Source organism: Balaenoptera borealis, assembly GCF_965194805.1.
Source record: "Balaenoptera borealis genome assembly, chromosome: 13".
NCBI classification, from domain to species: Eukaryota; Metazoa; Chordata; class Mammalia; order Artiodactyla; family Balaenopteridae; genus Balaenoptera; species Balaenoptera borealis.
In genome coordinates this window covers 85,959,735-85,975,072 of record NC_138870.1, presented here as the reverse complement: position 1 = coordinate 85,975,072, position 15,338 = coordinate 85,959,735, and the positions used below count along the sequence as shown (strand labels likewise).

The 15,338-nt window shown below is 36.8% G+C and overlaps 1 protein-coding gene across 3 annotated transcripts in view; it reads right to left on the bottom strand.

Annotated features, from left to right (window-relative positions):
* Nucleotides 1–15,316, bottom strand: part of SPIC (Spi-C transcription factor) — a 28,784-nt gene extending 13,468 nt beyond the window's left edge. Inside the window, exons 1-5 of one of the 3 annotated variants that reach the window (XM_082350322.1) lie at nt 10,653–15,316; nt 8,630–8,655; nt 7,950–8,043; nt 6,293–6,405; nt 4,697–4,805 (exon numbers count right to left, since the gene is read on the bottom strand). In XM_082350322.1, coding sequence (XP_082206448.1) covers nt 4,697–4,805; nt 6,293–6,405; nt 7,950–8,043; nt 8,630–8,632 — 319 coding nt within the window. In that variant the 5' untranslated portion in view covers nt 8,633–8,655; nt 10,653–15,316. Of the gene's footprint in view, nt 1–4,696; nt 4,806–6,292; nt 6,406–7,949; nt 8,044–8,629 lie in introns of all 3 variants that reach the window. The other 2 variants (XM_082350323.1, XM_082350321.1) reach the window with 2 other exon arrangements.
* Nucleotides 15,317–15,338: the final 22 nt, after the last annotated feature.

Sequence of the window (15,338 nt, the reverse complement as noted above, 5' to 3'; positions counted from 1 at the left end):
AGAAAAAAGCAGAGTCGAAATGCCAAAATATCTTCATGACATTTTGACATTATTAGTGATCAATGACAATGAGCATTGTGGTATTTTTTTCATTGCTGTGAAATAAAATGGTACTGCCAGAGTTTTTCATCTCTTTTAGGAGCACAGCCCTTTATATTTCAGAATAACTAGAAAGTAAGCTTTGGGAAGATTTGTTGCTATGGTTTTTGCTTGTTTGGTGGATTGGAGAACAAAGGTGACAACCGGTTTTGTGACTTCTGAATTGGCCTGTAAATACCATGTCCCACCAGATCTGTCAGTAGCTAAAAGCTCCACAGCCAAATTCCATTTTCCCCTTGAGAAAGTAGAATAGTGGATTCTCAAACTGCTTTAAACAGTCTCTGGGGTGTATTACTCATGCATCTGTCATCATTCATCCAAAAACCTCAAAGGTTTTTACAAAGATTATCTTTTGCGTTATATTATCTTGAGTTTATGAATTGAGAAATGAAAGGGACTTACCAAAAAACACAACATGAATTAAAGTCACAGCCTTAAAGAAGTTCTCTGGCTCTCACCCAGTGGTCAAATCAATTATAATGGATCCTCATCTTTAAAAGTTTGTTTTTCAATTTTGAAAAAAAATGTTTAAATTTTTACTTTTTGAAACTAAAAGTATTATATGATAAAAAATTCAAACAGAAGCACAAATGGTAAGTAAAAACGCCAATCTATCCTACATACTTCTAGAAAATAATTTATGTTTTGCATATATAAACATATGCATATCCTTTAAAAATTAAAAATGGTATCACAGTATTTTGTACTTTTTCCAGTGAATAATATATCTTAAATAAGTCATAGAACAATATAGAGATTACCTATAGATAGAGGAAATACTAAACTGTTGACAAAGCTTACTTGTGGGGCATAGCATGGGAAGGAAGAACATTTTTTCACTTATTCTTTACATACTTCTGAATCAGTTGAATTTTTAATAATGAGCATTATTACTTTTGAATTATGGGATTAAAAAGGATTAAAACAAAAACCAAAATGTATTTAGAGTGCTTTCTGTTTCAATACTTAAAGTATGCCTTTTGCTCTTTAATAACTATATATGTTCTATTTTAATGCATGTACTATTTTTCTCTCAATAATGAATTCCCGAAGTATTTTGAAATTTCATTGTTTTAAATGTATCACTATTTCAGGTGGAAGACTAAGCTCTAAAAACAGAAAATGGTAAATGATACATTCCCTAATGGCAAAGATCCACAGCCGGAAACATCAGTGAAAAGATACAGGCCGCACACCCTGGATTTAGTAGCTAGTTGGTTGGTTTGTTTAAAAAAAAAAAATAGGTGACAGAGGTAGAAGTGTTATTGTCCTCATATTAAATTACTACCATTATTTAATATTCAATAGTAATATTCAGTAGATTTACTTTACTTATGTGATTTTATACATTATTCCTTGCTGGATTAGAATATTACTGCATAGTTAGACTTTTATAATTCTAGGATACAGTATACTGTTTTATAAGAACAAAACTAGTTATCTCAAAAAATATTCATTTAAAATAATTTTAAGTATGGACAGCTACATGTAAAAGAATGAAATTAGGAGATTTTTCCACACAAAAATAAACTCAAAATGGACTAAAGACCTAAATGTAAGACCAGAAACCGTAAAACTCCTAGAAGGAAACAAAGCACTAGGCAGAACTCTTTGACAAAAATTGTAGCAATATATTTTTTGATCTGTCTCCTAAGGCAAAGGAAACAAGAGCAAAAATAAACAAACGGGGGCTTCCCTGGTGGCGCAGTGGTTAAGAATCCGCCTGCCAATGCAGGGGACACGGGTTCAAGCCCTGGTCCGGGAAGATCCCACATGCCGCGGAGCAACTAAGCCCGTGCGCCACAACTCCTGAGACTGCGCTCTAGAGCCCACGAGCCACAACTACTGAGCCCGCGTGCCACAACTACTGAAGCTCGTGTGCCTAGAGCCCGTGCTCCACAACGAGAGAAGCCACCGCAATGAGAAGCCCGCGCACCGCAACGAAGAGAAGCCCCCTCTCGCCACAACTAGAAAAAGCCCGCGCGCAGCAACGGAGACCCAATACAGCCAAAGATATATAAATAAAATAAATAAATTTATGAAAAAAAATAAATAAATAAACAAACGGGACCTAATTAAACTTAAAAGCTTTTGCACAGCAAAGGAAACCATCAACAAAACAAAAGGGCAACCTACTGAATGGGAGAAAATATTTGCAAATGATATGACCAATAAATGGTTAATATCAAAAAATATGTAAATAGCTCATGCAACTCAATATCAAAAAACAAACAACCCAGTTAAAAAATTGGCAGAAGACCTGAATAGACATTTTCCCAAAGACGTACAGATGGCCAACAGGCACGTGCAAATCTGTGCGATGTTTATGCTCAACATCGCTAAAGATTCAGAAATGCAAATCAAAACCACAATGAGATATCACCTCACACCTGTCAGAATGGCTATAATTAAAAAAAAAAAAATCACAAATAACAAATGTTGGCAAGGATGTGGAGAAAAAGGAGCCCTTATACACTGTTGGTAGGAATATAAAGTGGTAGAGCCACTGTGGAAAACAGTGGGGAGATTCCTCAAAAAACTAAAAATAGAGCTACCAGGGACTTCCCTGGCGGTCCAGTGGTTAAGACTCCGCGCTCCCAATGCAGGGGGCTTGGGTTCAATCCCTTGTTGGGGAGCTAAGATCCCATGTGCCGCATGGCACGGCCAAAAAAACCTAAAATGAACTACCATATGACCCAGCAATTCCACTCTTGGGTATATATCCAAAGAAAATGAAAACACTAATTTGAAAAGTTACATGCTTTCCAATGTTCATAGCAGCATTATTTATAATAGCCAAGATATGGATGTAACCTAAGTGTCCATAAACAGATGAATGGATAAAGAAGATGTATATATAGATACAATGGAATATTATCCATTAAAAAAAAGAATAAAATCTTGCCACTTACAACAAAGTGGATGGGCCTAGAAGGTATTATGCTAAGTGAAATATGTCAGACAGAGAAAGACAAATACTGTGTTATCACTTATATGTGGAATCTAAAAAATAAACGAAAAAAAAATTTTAAATTAACAAATGAATGTAACAGAATAGAAACAGACTCACAGATATAGAGAACAAACTAGTGGTTACCAGTGGGGAGAGGGAAGGAGGGAGGAGCAAAATTGGGGTAGAAAATTAAGGAGCAACATTGGGGTACAAACTACTATGTATAAAAGAAATAAGTTACAAGGATATACTATGCAGCACAGGAAATATAGCCAACATTTTATAATAAAAATGCAGTACAAGCTATAAAAATTTTGACTCACTATGTTGTAAACCTGGAACTAATATTATAAATCAACTATACCTCAATTAAAAAATAAAAAATAAAATAAAAATTAAAAAAAAAAAAAATTTTAAGTAGCTATGATAAGGTATCGTTTTTTAAATTACACTATAAAATTGGGATGCATCTTATACATCTTTGTATATCGTAGGTAATTTACTATCACAAACAACATTGCAAGGAACATCCTAATACATAATATGTGCACACACATGCATCTAAGGTATTTTGGGAAATATCCATAGTGCCAGACTATGAGCATAATGCTTTACGTGGATTTTCTCACTTAATTTTTATAGCAATCTTACAATGTCTGTACAATTATTATTATTTGTTTGTTTGTTTTTGAATAAGGAGACTGTGGTACAGAAGGTTAAGTAAGTGATTTGGCCAGGCTCACATAATCAACCCAGAGTTCACACTCAACCACTAAGTGAGTTATATAGTCACTAAGAGTCAAAAGATATGAACATTTAAAATTTTGGTAGGTATTGCTAAATTGCCTTACAAAACTTTGTAAAAATTTATACTCTCTTTAATAATGCACGTGAATGTGTGTGGCCCACATCTTAGCCAACAGAGGCTATTATCCTGCTTTAACACTTTTGCCTACCTGTTAGATGATATCATCTTCATTTATGAAATCAGGATTTCAAATTTATGAAATAAAGTTATTATGGAACTTGTTTTTTGTGGAAAACTTAATAGAGATGATTTCTATCCTGAGGGCTTCACAGTTGAAATAAGATTGCTAAAATAATTTACGGAAAAGTTCCCCCTTCTATACCTAAAATTTATACATCTTATTCCTTTTTTATTGAAGTATAGTTGATGTACAATATTATATAAGTTACAGGTTTACAATATAATGATTCACAATTTTTAAAGGTTATATGCCATTTAAAGCTATTCTAAAATAATGACTATATTCTCTGTGTTGTAGAATATATCCTTGTAGCTTATTTTATACATAATACCTCTTAATCCCCTACTCCTATACTGCCCCTCCCCGCAATGGTAACCACTAGTTTGTTCTCCATATCTTACACCTTATTCTTGAATACAGATTTATTTGAGTGAAGTGACACTTTGCACCTTTACAACATCTCTATGAAGCTATAGGAAAGCTCACCCAAGATAAACAGCTTGGAGTAGTTTGTCTGTCAGAGTTAAATTACTCTCAATTGTGAGAAGCGAATATTTTGCAAATCAATTCCAAACTCAGATATGAAATTCCCTTAAAGCTGCTTTGATGAAGATCTGACTCTTTTACCTATGCAAGGGGTAATGGATCCACATACCTTTTCCTCCCTTTTGCTGGAGAAGAGTAGGTTGCACCAGCTGGTTTTCAGGGATGTTCTGCAGAGACTGATGAATATTTCCTTCAAAATAGAGGTCCGCAGCACTGTTCTATATAAATAATGTATCAGGATGTTAAGTGGGACTTCCCGTGTGGCCCCCCAACTGGTGGCCAAAGTCAAAAGCTGAGGGCAAAAAGAGTGTTCAGCATCTCTCAAATTCTGAAAATCACTACCTTCAACTGCTGTCTCCCAGGGCAGAGCTAGCATCAAACCCATAAATGGAGAGGGCCAAGGGACAGGGGGTAATCTGAGGCTTTGTGAGGAGTTCTGTATCTTCCCCTCCCTATGAGGAAGGAGAGTGGGTTGCTTCCCTCCTTTCCCCTAAAAATGCCCAGCAAGAAAGATCCAAAAGAATCATTAGTAGAAATGGAGGCGCCAGCAAAAAGGGAAGATGGGCTTCCATTCCTGAACTGGATGCCCATCTGGCAAGAGAAGATAAGAGGAGAAAGATGGCAGCTGAGGGAGGGCAGAGCCAAGAGAGGCAGGAAGAAGCAGCCTGAGTTCCTACCATTACATATGGCAAGGAGACGCGGGCCTCCATGGGTTAACTAGACACGGTGGTGGAAGCGGGTGGACTTGCCCAGCAGACAAGGAGCCCCCACCACAAGAGGCTGTGCAGTGTATGTTGGGGACGGAAGCTGAAGTGGAAATAGGGTACCCAGATCCAGCAGATAAAAATATTCGGCATCCTATATTTTACCTGGCAACCCTAAGGGGAGGCGAGAGAGGTTAAGGTAGAACCAAAACTCCCTCTTTAAAGAAATGTCTTGTTGGAGAGGCCCTGACAGTATAATTTACAGGGACAGAAAAAGGACATTTGACATAGTATGGTTGAAGGTAATAACTGAAAAAAAAACCTTTTTTTTTTTATATTTATACTCTACCACATTAAGACTGCTTGATAAAAGGGACACATCAAGGAAACAATGCAGGGAATTCCCTGGCAGTCAAGTGGTTAGAACTCAGCGCGTCCACTGCAGGGGGGGCATGGGTTCCATCCCTGGTCGGGGAACTAAGATCCCACATGCCGCAACATGGCCAAAATAAATAAATAGATAAATAAATAAATAAAAATAAGAGGAAGAAGAAAGAAAGAAAGTAAACAATGTGAAAGAACACATGGAAGGAGAGGTAGATGGTGGGGACACTCCCATTTGCAGAAGGCTACTAAAATAGAAATGAATTGGTCCAATACACATAGCTAGCTCTGAGCTTGGGAGGGGAAATAGAGCAGGTTAATACAAGATTGTGGGTAAAGCCAGTGCAGGGAACGTTTCAGGGGATCTGTAACTTTCCTGCAGTTTTCCGGATGGACTGAGGAGAAGCATTGATGTGAGAACCCTAAAATACCTCCTCTATAGAAATCATTCAAACCCATCTGAAGTCAGATGAAGAACAATGATAAAGCACAGTTTCCTTCTTGACAGCACTGATGGTCCCCCACACTGACCGTCAAATTCACCAAGGGGAAAGCTGGGACAAATAGGAAATTTGCCTGTTACTGAGGGATGCTGGTCCCCTGGTAAAAGTACTTACTATTACTGTTCTCCAATTGTAGACCGGTTCCTCTGTGGGCAGCACACCATAGCTGTTGGAATTTCCTCTGACATGAGAACAGTGGTTGATGAAAGCCAGGTAATTTTTGTAATCTAATTTAAAAACAGAGGAAGAAACTGACAAAGTCAAAGTTTACATTTGTGTGTGTGTGTGATGCTTATGCATGTTTATATGCTTATATATGTGATTGCTCTTGGCATTTTTATATTGAGATGTTAAATTTATTTAGGATAAAGAACATAGGCAGATCTGTCTCCTAATGCAAAAGAAATAAAAGCAAAAATAAACAAATGGGACCTAATTAAACTTAAAAGCTTTTGCACAGCAAAGGAAACCATTGACAAAACAAAGACAACCTACACAATGGGAGAAAATATTTGCAAATGATGTGACTCACAGGGGTTAATATCCAAAATACATAAAGAGCTCATACAACTCAATATCAAAAAAAATAAACAACCCGATCAAAAAATGGGCAGAAGACCTGAATAGACATTTCTTCAAAGAAGACATACAGATGGCTAATAAGCACATGAAAAGATTCTCAACATTACTAATTATTAGAGAAATGCAAATCAAAACAACAATGAGATATCACCTCACACAGGTCAAAATGGCTATCATCAAAAAGTCTACAAATAATAAATTCTGGAGAGGATGTGGAGAAAAGGGAACCCTTGTACGCTATTATTGGGAATGTAAATCGGTGCAGCCACTATGGAAAACAGTATGAAGGGTCCTCAAAGAAACAACTACCATATGATCCAGCAATTCCACTCAGGAATTCAGGTATATTCAATATACCTGAAGAAAATGAAAACTAATTCAAAAAGATACATGCATCCCAATGTTCATAGTAGCACTATTTACAGTAGCCAAGACATGGAAGCAACCCAAGTGCCCAATCAACAGACAAATGGATAAAGAGGATGTGGTATATATATATATATATATATATATACAATGGAATATTACTCAGCTATATATAAAAAAAAGAATGAAAGTCTGCAATTTGTGGCAACATGGATGTACTGAGAGAATGTTATGCTTAGCGAAATAAGTCAGACAAAGACAAGTGCTGTATGGTATCACTTATATGTGGAATCTAAAAAATAATACAAACAGAAACAGACTCTCAGATATAGATAACAAACTTGGGGGCACTTCCCTGGTGGCACAGTGGTTAAGAATCTGCCTGCCAATGCAGGGGACATGGGTTCGAGCCCTGGTCTGGGAAGATCCCACATGCCTCAGAGCAACTAAGCCCGTGTGCCACAACTACTGAGCCTGTGCTCTAGAGCCTGTGAGCCACAACTAACGAGCCTGTGTGCCACAACTACTGAAGCCTGTGCGCCTAGAGCCCGTGCTCCACAAGAAGAGAAGCCACCGCAATGAGAAGCTTGTGCACCGCAACCAAGAGTAGCCCCTGCTCGCCGCAACTAGAGAAAGCCCGCGCGCAGCAACGAAGACCCAACGCAGCCAAAAAATATAAATAAATAAAATAAATAAATTGAAACAAAACAAAACAAAAACAAACTTGGGGCTACAGAAGGGGAGAGGAAAGCAGAGAGGGACAATTTAGCAGTATGGGATAAACAAATACAAACTACCAGCGGAAGGGGACTGACATCTTTACCTGAGGAGTACTGAAGATCACCAGTTGAATGTTGCCTCAGTACTTCAAAAGCATCTTCAAATGCTTGACCCAGCTTGTCTTGTTCAACACAAGCCTGTTAGAACAATTGCAGAACTCTGGAGTTAGGAAATTACCAGTAGAACTTAATTTTCCTGATATAAAGGAGGGCTTCTCAACCACAGCACTACTGACATTTTAGATTGACAGAAGACTCTGTTGCAGGGGGGTTGCCCTGTGCATTGCAGGGTGCTAAACGGCATCCCTGGTCTCTACCCACTAGATGCCAGTAGCACTCCCACAGTTGTGACAAACAAAAAATGTCTCAGACATAGCCAAATATACCCTGGGGAACAACATCAACCCTGGCTGAGATCCATTGCTCTGTAACATAGTATTTAGAGAGCAACCTCATTCTATAGTATAGTATTCAACGTTTTATAAATTTTTAGCAAGGAGTTATATAGCAGGAGACTGATTTGGAAAAAGGGATCAAGGAAATATCTTTAATCAAACAGAATCTGAATCATTATTTAAAAATGAAATGCTCTTAATTTCAAAAGCATGCCTCCAAGAACTAAAATTGAACTGTTTTGCAAACCATTTCATACCCTTATTAATCTAGCCCATATATTTTATTTTCAAAATTGAGGAAGAGTAAAGATTTTTAAATGCCAACTTACCATGCTTCATTAATAAATTGACAATTCTGAAAAAGATTAATATTTAAAAAACAAAATTAAATAGTGTTTCTATTTAATTTGCTCTGAATTAAAAGACTTTACTTAAAATATTTTCTGAATATACCTTATATAAACCAAAATTACCGTCTGAATTCTCTTTGATGAGTACAAATTTTCTTTCTACAAAAATTTCCTACAAAATTTTATTTTTGCTTTTCTGTCATTACAAAATTTTTTTTTAATTAATTAATTAATTTATTTATTTATTTTGGTTGCTTTGGGTCTTTGTTGCTGTGCGTGGGCTTTCTCTAGCTGCAGCGAACAGGGGTTACTCTTCGTTGTGGTGCACGGGCTTCTCATTGCAGTGGCTTCTCTTGTTGCAGAGCACGGGCTCTAGGAGCACAGGCTTCCGTAGTTGTGGCTCGCGGGCTCTAGAGCGCAGGCTCAGTAGTTGTGGTACACGGGCTTAGTTGCTCTACGGCATGTGGGATCTTCCCAGACCAGGGCTCAAACCCGTGTCCCCTGCATTGGCAGGCGGATTCTTAACCACTGTGCCACCAGGGAAGTCCTACAAAACTTCTTAAATGTTAAATAGCTACATATGTATAACTGAATAACTTTGCTATACACTTGAAACTAACACAACATTGTAAATTAACTATACTTCAATAAAAAGAGATTAAAAAAATAAAATAGCTAGAGCTAATTATGCAAACTATTTATATTGATATGAAAATATAGAAATAATTCGAGTATGTTTAAGTATTTTAAAATTCTTTTAAATATTAAAGTATTAAAAAGTTCTGGAAATCAAAATCTTTTTTACCTTAGCATGGCTCTCCATTTATAACAGTGATTTTTTTTTTTTTTTTAAGTTTCTGGTGTCATATGGACTTCTGAGAATCTGGTGAAAGACATGCTTTTTCTCTCATGAAATGTGAATTTACATTACAAATAAAATGGACTCTATGAAAACCGTCCGTGGACTTCCTAAAATCCTAGGTTAAGAACCCTGGTCTATAATTTTACATTATCTACATTCTTACCTCTGTAAGTAATGTAGATTTTGTTTTAAATAAAAAATTATCATACTGACCCACATTAAATGTTTTCAAACTTTATGTTCTATAGAACTACACAAAACAAACAAATCCACATAACAAGAAAGAGCGGGTGGTGGGTCCACATTGCTTATCATTTCATTTAGCACACGAAGCAAAGCCGTTCATACAAGTTTTTAGCATTTATCCTGCAAACACAATGAGTTTACTCTATAATATTTAACACTGCATAATATGATATAATCTAATGCTATTATTATACATATCCATAACGCAGCAATACAATATGTCAAACATCAAAATTCCATTCTGCTCTTTGAAATCACTGTCATTTAAGAGAATATGAGAAGAAAAACCATAAAAAAAGGTAACTATGGGAGGTGCTGAATGTGTTAACTAATTTTACTGTGGTAATCCTTTCCCAGTGTATATGTATGTCAAATCATCATGTTGTGCACCTTAAACTTACACAATGTTATATGTCAATTATATCTCAATAAAGCTGAAAAAAATACAGCTTCTCAATGTGGGAGGTATTGAAGAATTTAGCAAAAACTTTTAAAAAAAGAAGAAGAAAATCCATAAATCACATTTTGGGCTATAGTCCCTAATGAATATTATCAGTACATATGTTTTTTAAAGGCCATGTCAATAACTTTCAATTAATTATGCCTCAGCTCATAAGCACCGAAGCAAATACATACTCCGGTGACTGTTGTACTTTGAATTAAATACTTAAATGAGACTACTCTCTTTGACTAAAATATCCCACAAAACTATCATGACTCTTAAAAGTAGCAAACCCAAAGGGAAGAAAAAAGCTTGAAAACATTATTGATCACTTCAATTGCTTAATATTTCTAGTATTGGAACAGGCAGTCAATGAGAAACACTCATTAGGCCAAAGAAGAAAATTAACACTTATTACAAAGAATTTTGAAAAGCATAAACTAAACACTTACCAGGAAGACACTTCAGCCCTTTACCAAGTTGTTTCATTAATATCAGAAATAAGACAGAACTGTCAAGAGCTCACTGGCAGAGTTTCATTAAGTAGCTGTTTTTAAGGAAGTGCTACAAAAGGGGATTTTTTTAAAAGATACAGTGCCTTCATTATTTCTATTTCATGATATGGCCAGTGGACACCAGAGGCTATTATTTTGAAGAGGCACAGAATAGTTGTATCCTATGGGCCAAAAGCATTAGAACAAATACCATGAAACCCGCCTGCCACCCAGCATAATTTGTGGCTCCTCCGGCCTACACAGCCCCACTGGGCACCTCTGACCTGTACAACCCTTGTCCATCTTTCTTTTTTTATTACTCCTATTGTTTCTCCCCTGATTCTGGAGCCTACGTTGCTTTTCTCGCCTGAACTATTAACAGCCTTCACTCTGGTCTCTTTCCTCTCAAACCACTTTACTTAAAATGTCATTCACTGATCGCCCTATTTAGAGATCTTAAAGGCGCAGACCCTTGCCCTGGCATTCGACGCTCCTCATTCCAGCCTTAACCTTATTTACCACCATGCATTTAAGAGGAGGAAATGAATCCATGCTATGGTCTTCCCTCCTTACCTGGATCCAGTAACAACTCCAAAACAGGAGAAGCTTCTGGGTAGTGATCTGATTGTACATGCTTGAAGCTGCTGCATTTATAGACCAGGTCCAGTTCTCTTATTTAGCTTGAAGGTTTATCTGGGATGGTTTTTGGTGGCTCTGATGGAAATTATAGGGGACTTCCTCCACCTATAATGCTTCCTTCCCAGCCCATCCATCTGCCCATTTGCCCATTTTATCTTACCTGTCCATCAGAGGCCAATCTAACATTTAGGTATAGTCCAGGTGGAAATAACTTTCCCCTCTGAAGCGCAGGTCGGCAACACCCTTAAGTAACTGTAACCTTCTGTCATTTTAATAGATGTCACATTTAGCCAGGGGGAAAACCACCTAAGAATTTTTTGTAAACGTTTTGGGTGGGGAGAGAGATTTTCTGTTTTGCATAGTTGGAATCTGAGCTCACCTTTGATATGGGACTATTGTTCTACACCAATTACTTTTTTGACTGAGTTTTATTATGCAAATGTAAACACACATCCCCTCTTCTGAAATGTAGATGTTTAAGTAACAAGTGTATAAAACCAAATCGCTAATGCTGATGAGTTTTTAATCTGTACCATCACCAGTCTACGCCCTTGTCTTGCCACTTTATTTTGTTTGGTTCATTTAGTCAACAAATATATATAAATGAGCTCTTTGCTGGACACTGTCCTGAGTCTAGGGACCACAGCCCTGAACAAGTTCTAGTGAGGAAAAATGATTTTTTTAAAAAAGCAAACTAGACAAGTGTTATTAACAATAAGTACTGAGAAAACAATAAGAGAAAGGTCATAGTAAGTGTATACAGCCATGGTGAATGGTCACAAAAATTCTAAGGGAATGTGTGTGAGCTGAAATCCAAGGATAAGAAAGAGTGAGCAAAAGAAAAGGAGAAATGCAGCGAAGCACCTCTAGTCAGAAGAAACAACAGATGCCAAGAGCCTTAGGTGGAAATGAGTTTGGTTTATTCAAGGCACAAACAAGAAAGCCAGTGGGGCTGGAGCAAAATGAGTCTGGGGGCCAAGAGGCAAAGTTAGAGAGGAAGGAGGGAGGGTCCAGATCGATCCACACATAAGGCCAAAAAATAATATAAAAATTTTTCAAATGAATCTAAAAATCACATATGATAGTAGTTACCTGCTTAGCTCCATTTCACAGATGAAGAATCTAAACCGAGGATCAAAGACATTTCATGATTTTTTTTCTAAGGTCCAATTGCTAGTGAGAAATGGGCTGGGCTGGGTCCAGATTTAGGCCCAAATGACTTCATGCACACGCTCTCAACCGCCATGTTGGAGCCCTATGTTCGCAGATTAGGTTCCATTGGACTAGGGTTCTTAGTCCCAATGGCAGTCTTCATAGCACCCAGCAGATTCTCAGAGTAGTACAGGCTTGTTATGTGTTTGAAATGAATGGAAAAAACAAGTCAATTTTCTAAGCCAACATTTTCCCCAGCAGGTGTCTCCAAAGTTTTATTCTGCAAGGTATAAATAAATGGATCCTGAAAAAGAGTTGAGCAAAACCAATGATCACATGATGTTTTGGGGGCACAATTGTATATTACAGATGAAAAATAGAAATGCAGTGTTGAGTCCTTTGTAAAGATAAGGTATGAAAATGCTTTCAGCAACTTAAAAAAGAAATGATACACTGTTCTTTTAGCATTCTAGAGGGTAAGGCTCCTATTCCTTGAGAACCTGATGAAAGCTATGATGAGCTCTTTCTCCAGGAAAATGCCATCAGCACATTTTCAGGCAAACTCTCCCAGTCAGGCCAATAGAACCCAGTTTAGGAACTCCTACTATATTGTAAATATTTTCAAAGCCTTCTTATCTAAGGACTGCTTCTTGAGACATTTGTACCCAATACACACACAAAGCATCTTTTTAGGGGTGGTCATCAGTGTTTCTGTTCACTCTAGAAATGAGCTGAGTAACAAGAGCTCTACAGAGAGGATCCCTGATCAACAGATTCTCTTTTGCAGAATTTCATTGTCCTCAGTGGCAACTGATATTATTTTAGAAAATTGTAAGCAACAGATATGGTGGAGTCCAAATCCTATGGTGACAAGTTTCAGGTGGAAAATTGCTTTTTCTGAGAATAGAGAACTTCAGAACCCAAGAGAAGGGAGACGAAATTCAAGCTCTTATCTTTCTTTGCAGTTTCTATTTAAATAATTCGATTCTTTAGGGGACTTAAGAAGTGGGTCTTAATCTTAGTAAGACCTCTGAAAACCTAATAAACAAATAATTTTGCTAGACCGGGAAGAAGGTGCTAGAAAATTTGTTATGTCTCAGTAGAATTCATAGAACCATAGGTTATGAGACAAATAGCTAATCCTCACCCTCATTTTAATAATAACTTGCACTAGATTATTCTTTGAAATTTATTGAGACTTGTTTTGTGGCCCAATATACGGCCTATCTTGTTCCATTTGCACTTGAGAGAATGTGTGTTTTATAGTTATTATATGTAGTGCTGGATAAATGTCAATTAGATCAAGTTGGTTGATAATGTTATTCAAATCTTCCATATCCTTACTGATTTTTTTCTCTGCATTTTCTATCAGTTACAAAGATTACAGAGATTACAAAGAGGAATGTCAAACTATAATTGTGGATTTGTCTATTTCTCCCTTTAATTCTGTCAATTTTTGATTTCATGTATTTTGAAGCTCTATTATTAAATGCAGACTCATTTAGAACTGTTATGTGTTCCTGATGAATTGAGCCTTTTATCATTATAAAATTTCTCTCTTTCTTTTTTGTAATCCTTTCTGGTAATCCTTGAAGTCTCCTTTGATATTAACCACACTAGCTTTCTTATCCTTTTCACTTTCAACATGTTCAATTTATCTGTGTCTTTATATTTAAAGTATGTCTCTTTAAAGCAGCATATAGTTGGGTGTTGCTTTTTTACCTAGTTTGATGATCTCTGCCTTTTTAGTATTTAGTCCAATTTAGTAATTACTGATATAGTTAGGATTAAATCTACCACCTTGCTATTTGTTTTCTATTTGTTCTGTTTATTTTTTGTTCCTTTGTTCTTCCTTTCCTGCTTTCTTTTGGATTAAATAAGTATTTTATTATTTCATTATATTTCCTTCATTAGCTCTTTATAATGTCATGGTAAAATAACGGTATGACATACTTCTGTAATTTATCTTTAGTGGTTACAATATGCATTCTTAATTTATCAAGTCTACCACTATTATACCACTTCATGTATAAGAAACTGTTATACCACTTCATAATATAAGAAACTTACCACAGTATAATTCCATTTACATCCCCTCCCATCCTTTGTGGTCCTCCTGTCACATATTTACTTCTACATAGGCCAGCATAATAGATTATTTAACCCTCACAATAATGCCCTGGGTTCCAACTGTGGCTCCGTATCACCCATCTGTGTAAACTTGGACAAGTTATTTAACCTCCCAGTTTCCTCTATAAAGTGTAGATAATGATTTTACTTACCACATAGAGTTTTTGTGAAAATCTGAGTGAATTCATGTCATGTACTTTGGACAGTCCAAGCATTTAATAAATGTTGAACGAATGTTAGGTCCTGCTTTATAATTATCCCCGTATTACAGATGAAGTAACAAAGCCTCAAGGGAAGTTAAATGACTTAAGATCACACAGTGAGTGATAGAAATGAAGGCTTTCAAACCAGTTCTACCTGACTCCAACCAAAGCCTTTTAACCATTCAACCAGAATTTGCTTCCTTATCTATGGAGTAAGACTGAGAACAAGCATGAGAACAAGAATTTGCTAATGGCCTTATGTCAAAGGGCTCTTGAGAGGTTTTACTGAGATAGCACAGGAACAGAGTAGTAAACACACCCAATGCTAGCTATTAATCACAAAACTGCTCCTATCTACCACACCTGGGACCTTCACCACACCTGGGACCTGCAGCCACCTGGCAAGTGGCAGAGCCAGGACTCAAACCCAGGTCTTTCCTGCCATGTCTGGTGCCTCTTCCCAACAACGAGGTTGTGTAAAAATTCTCCATAACAACATGGTAATCAACTATACTCCAAT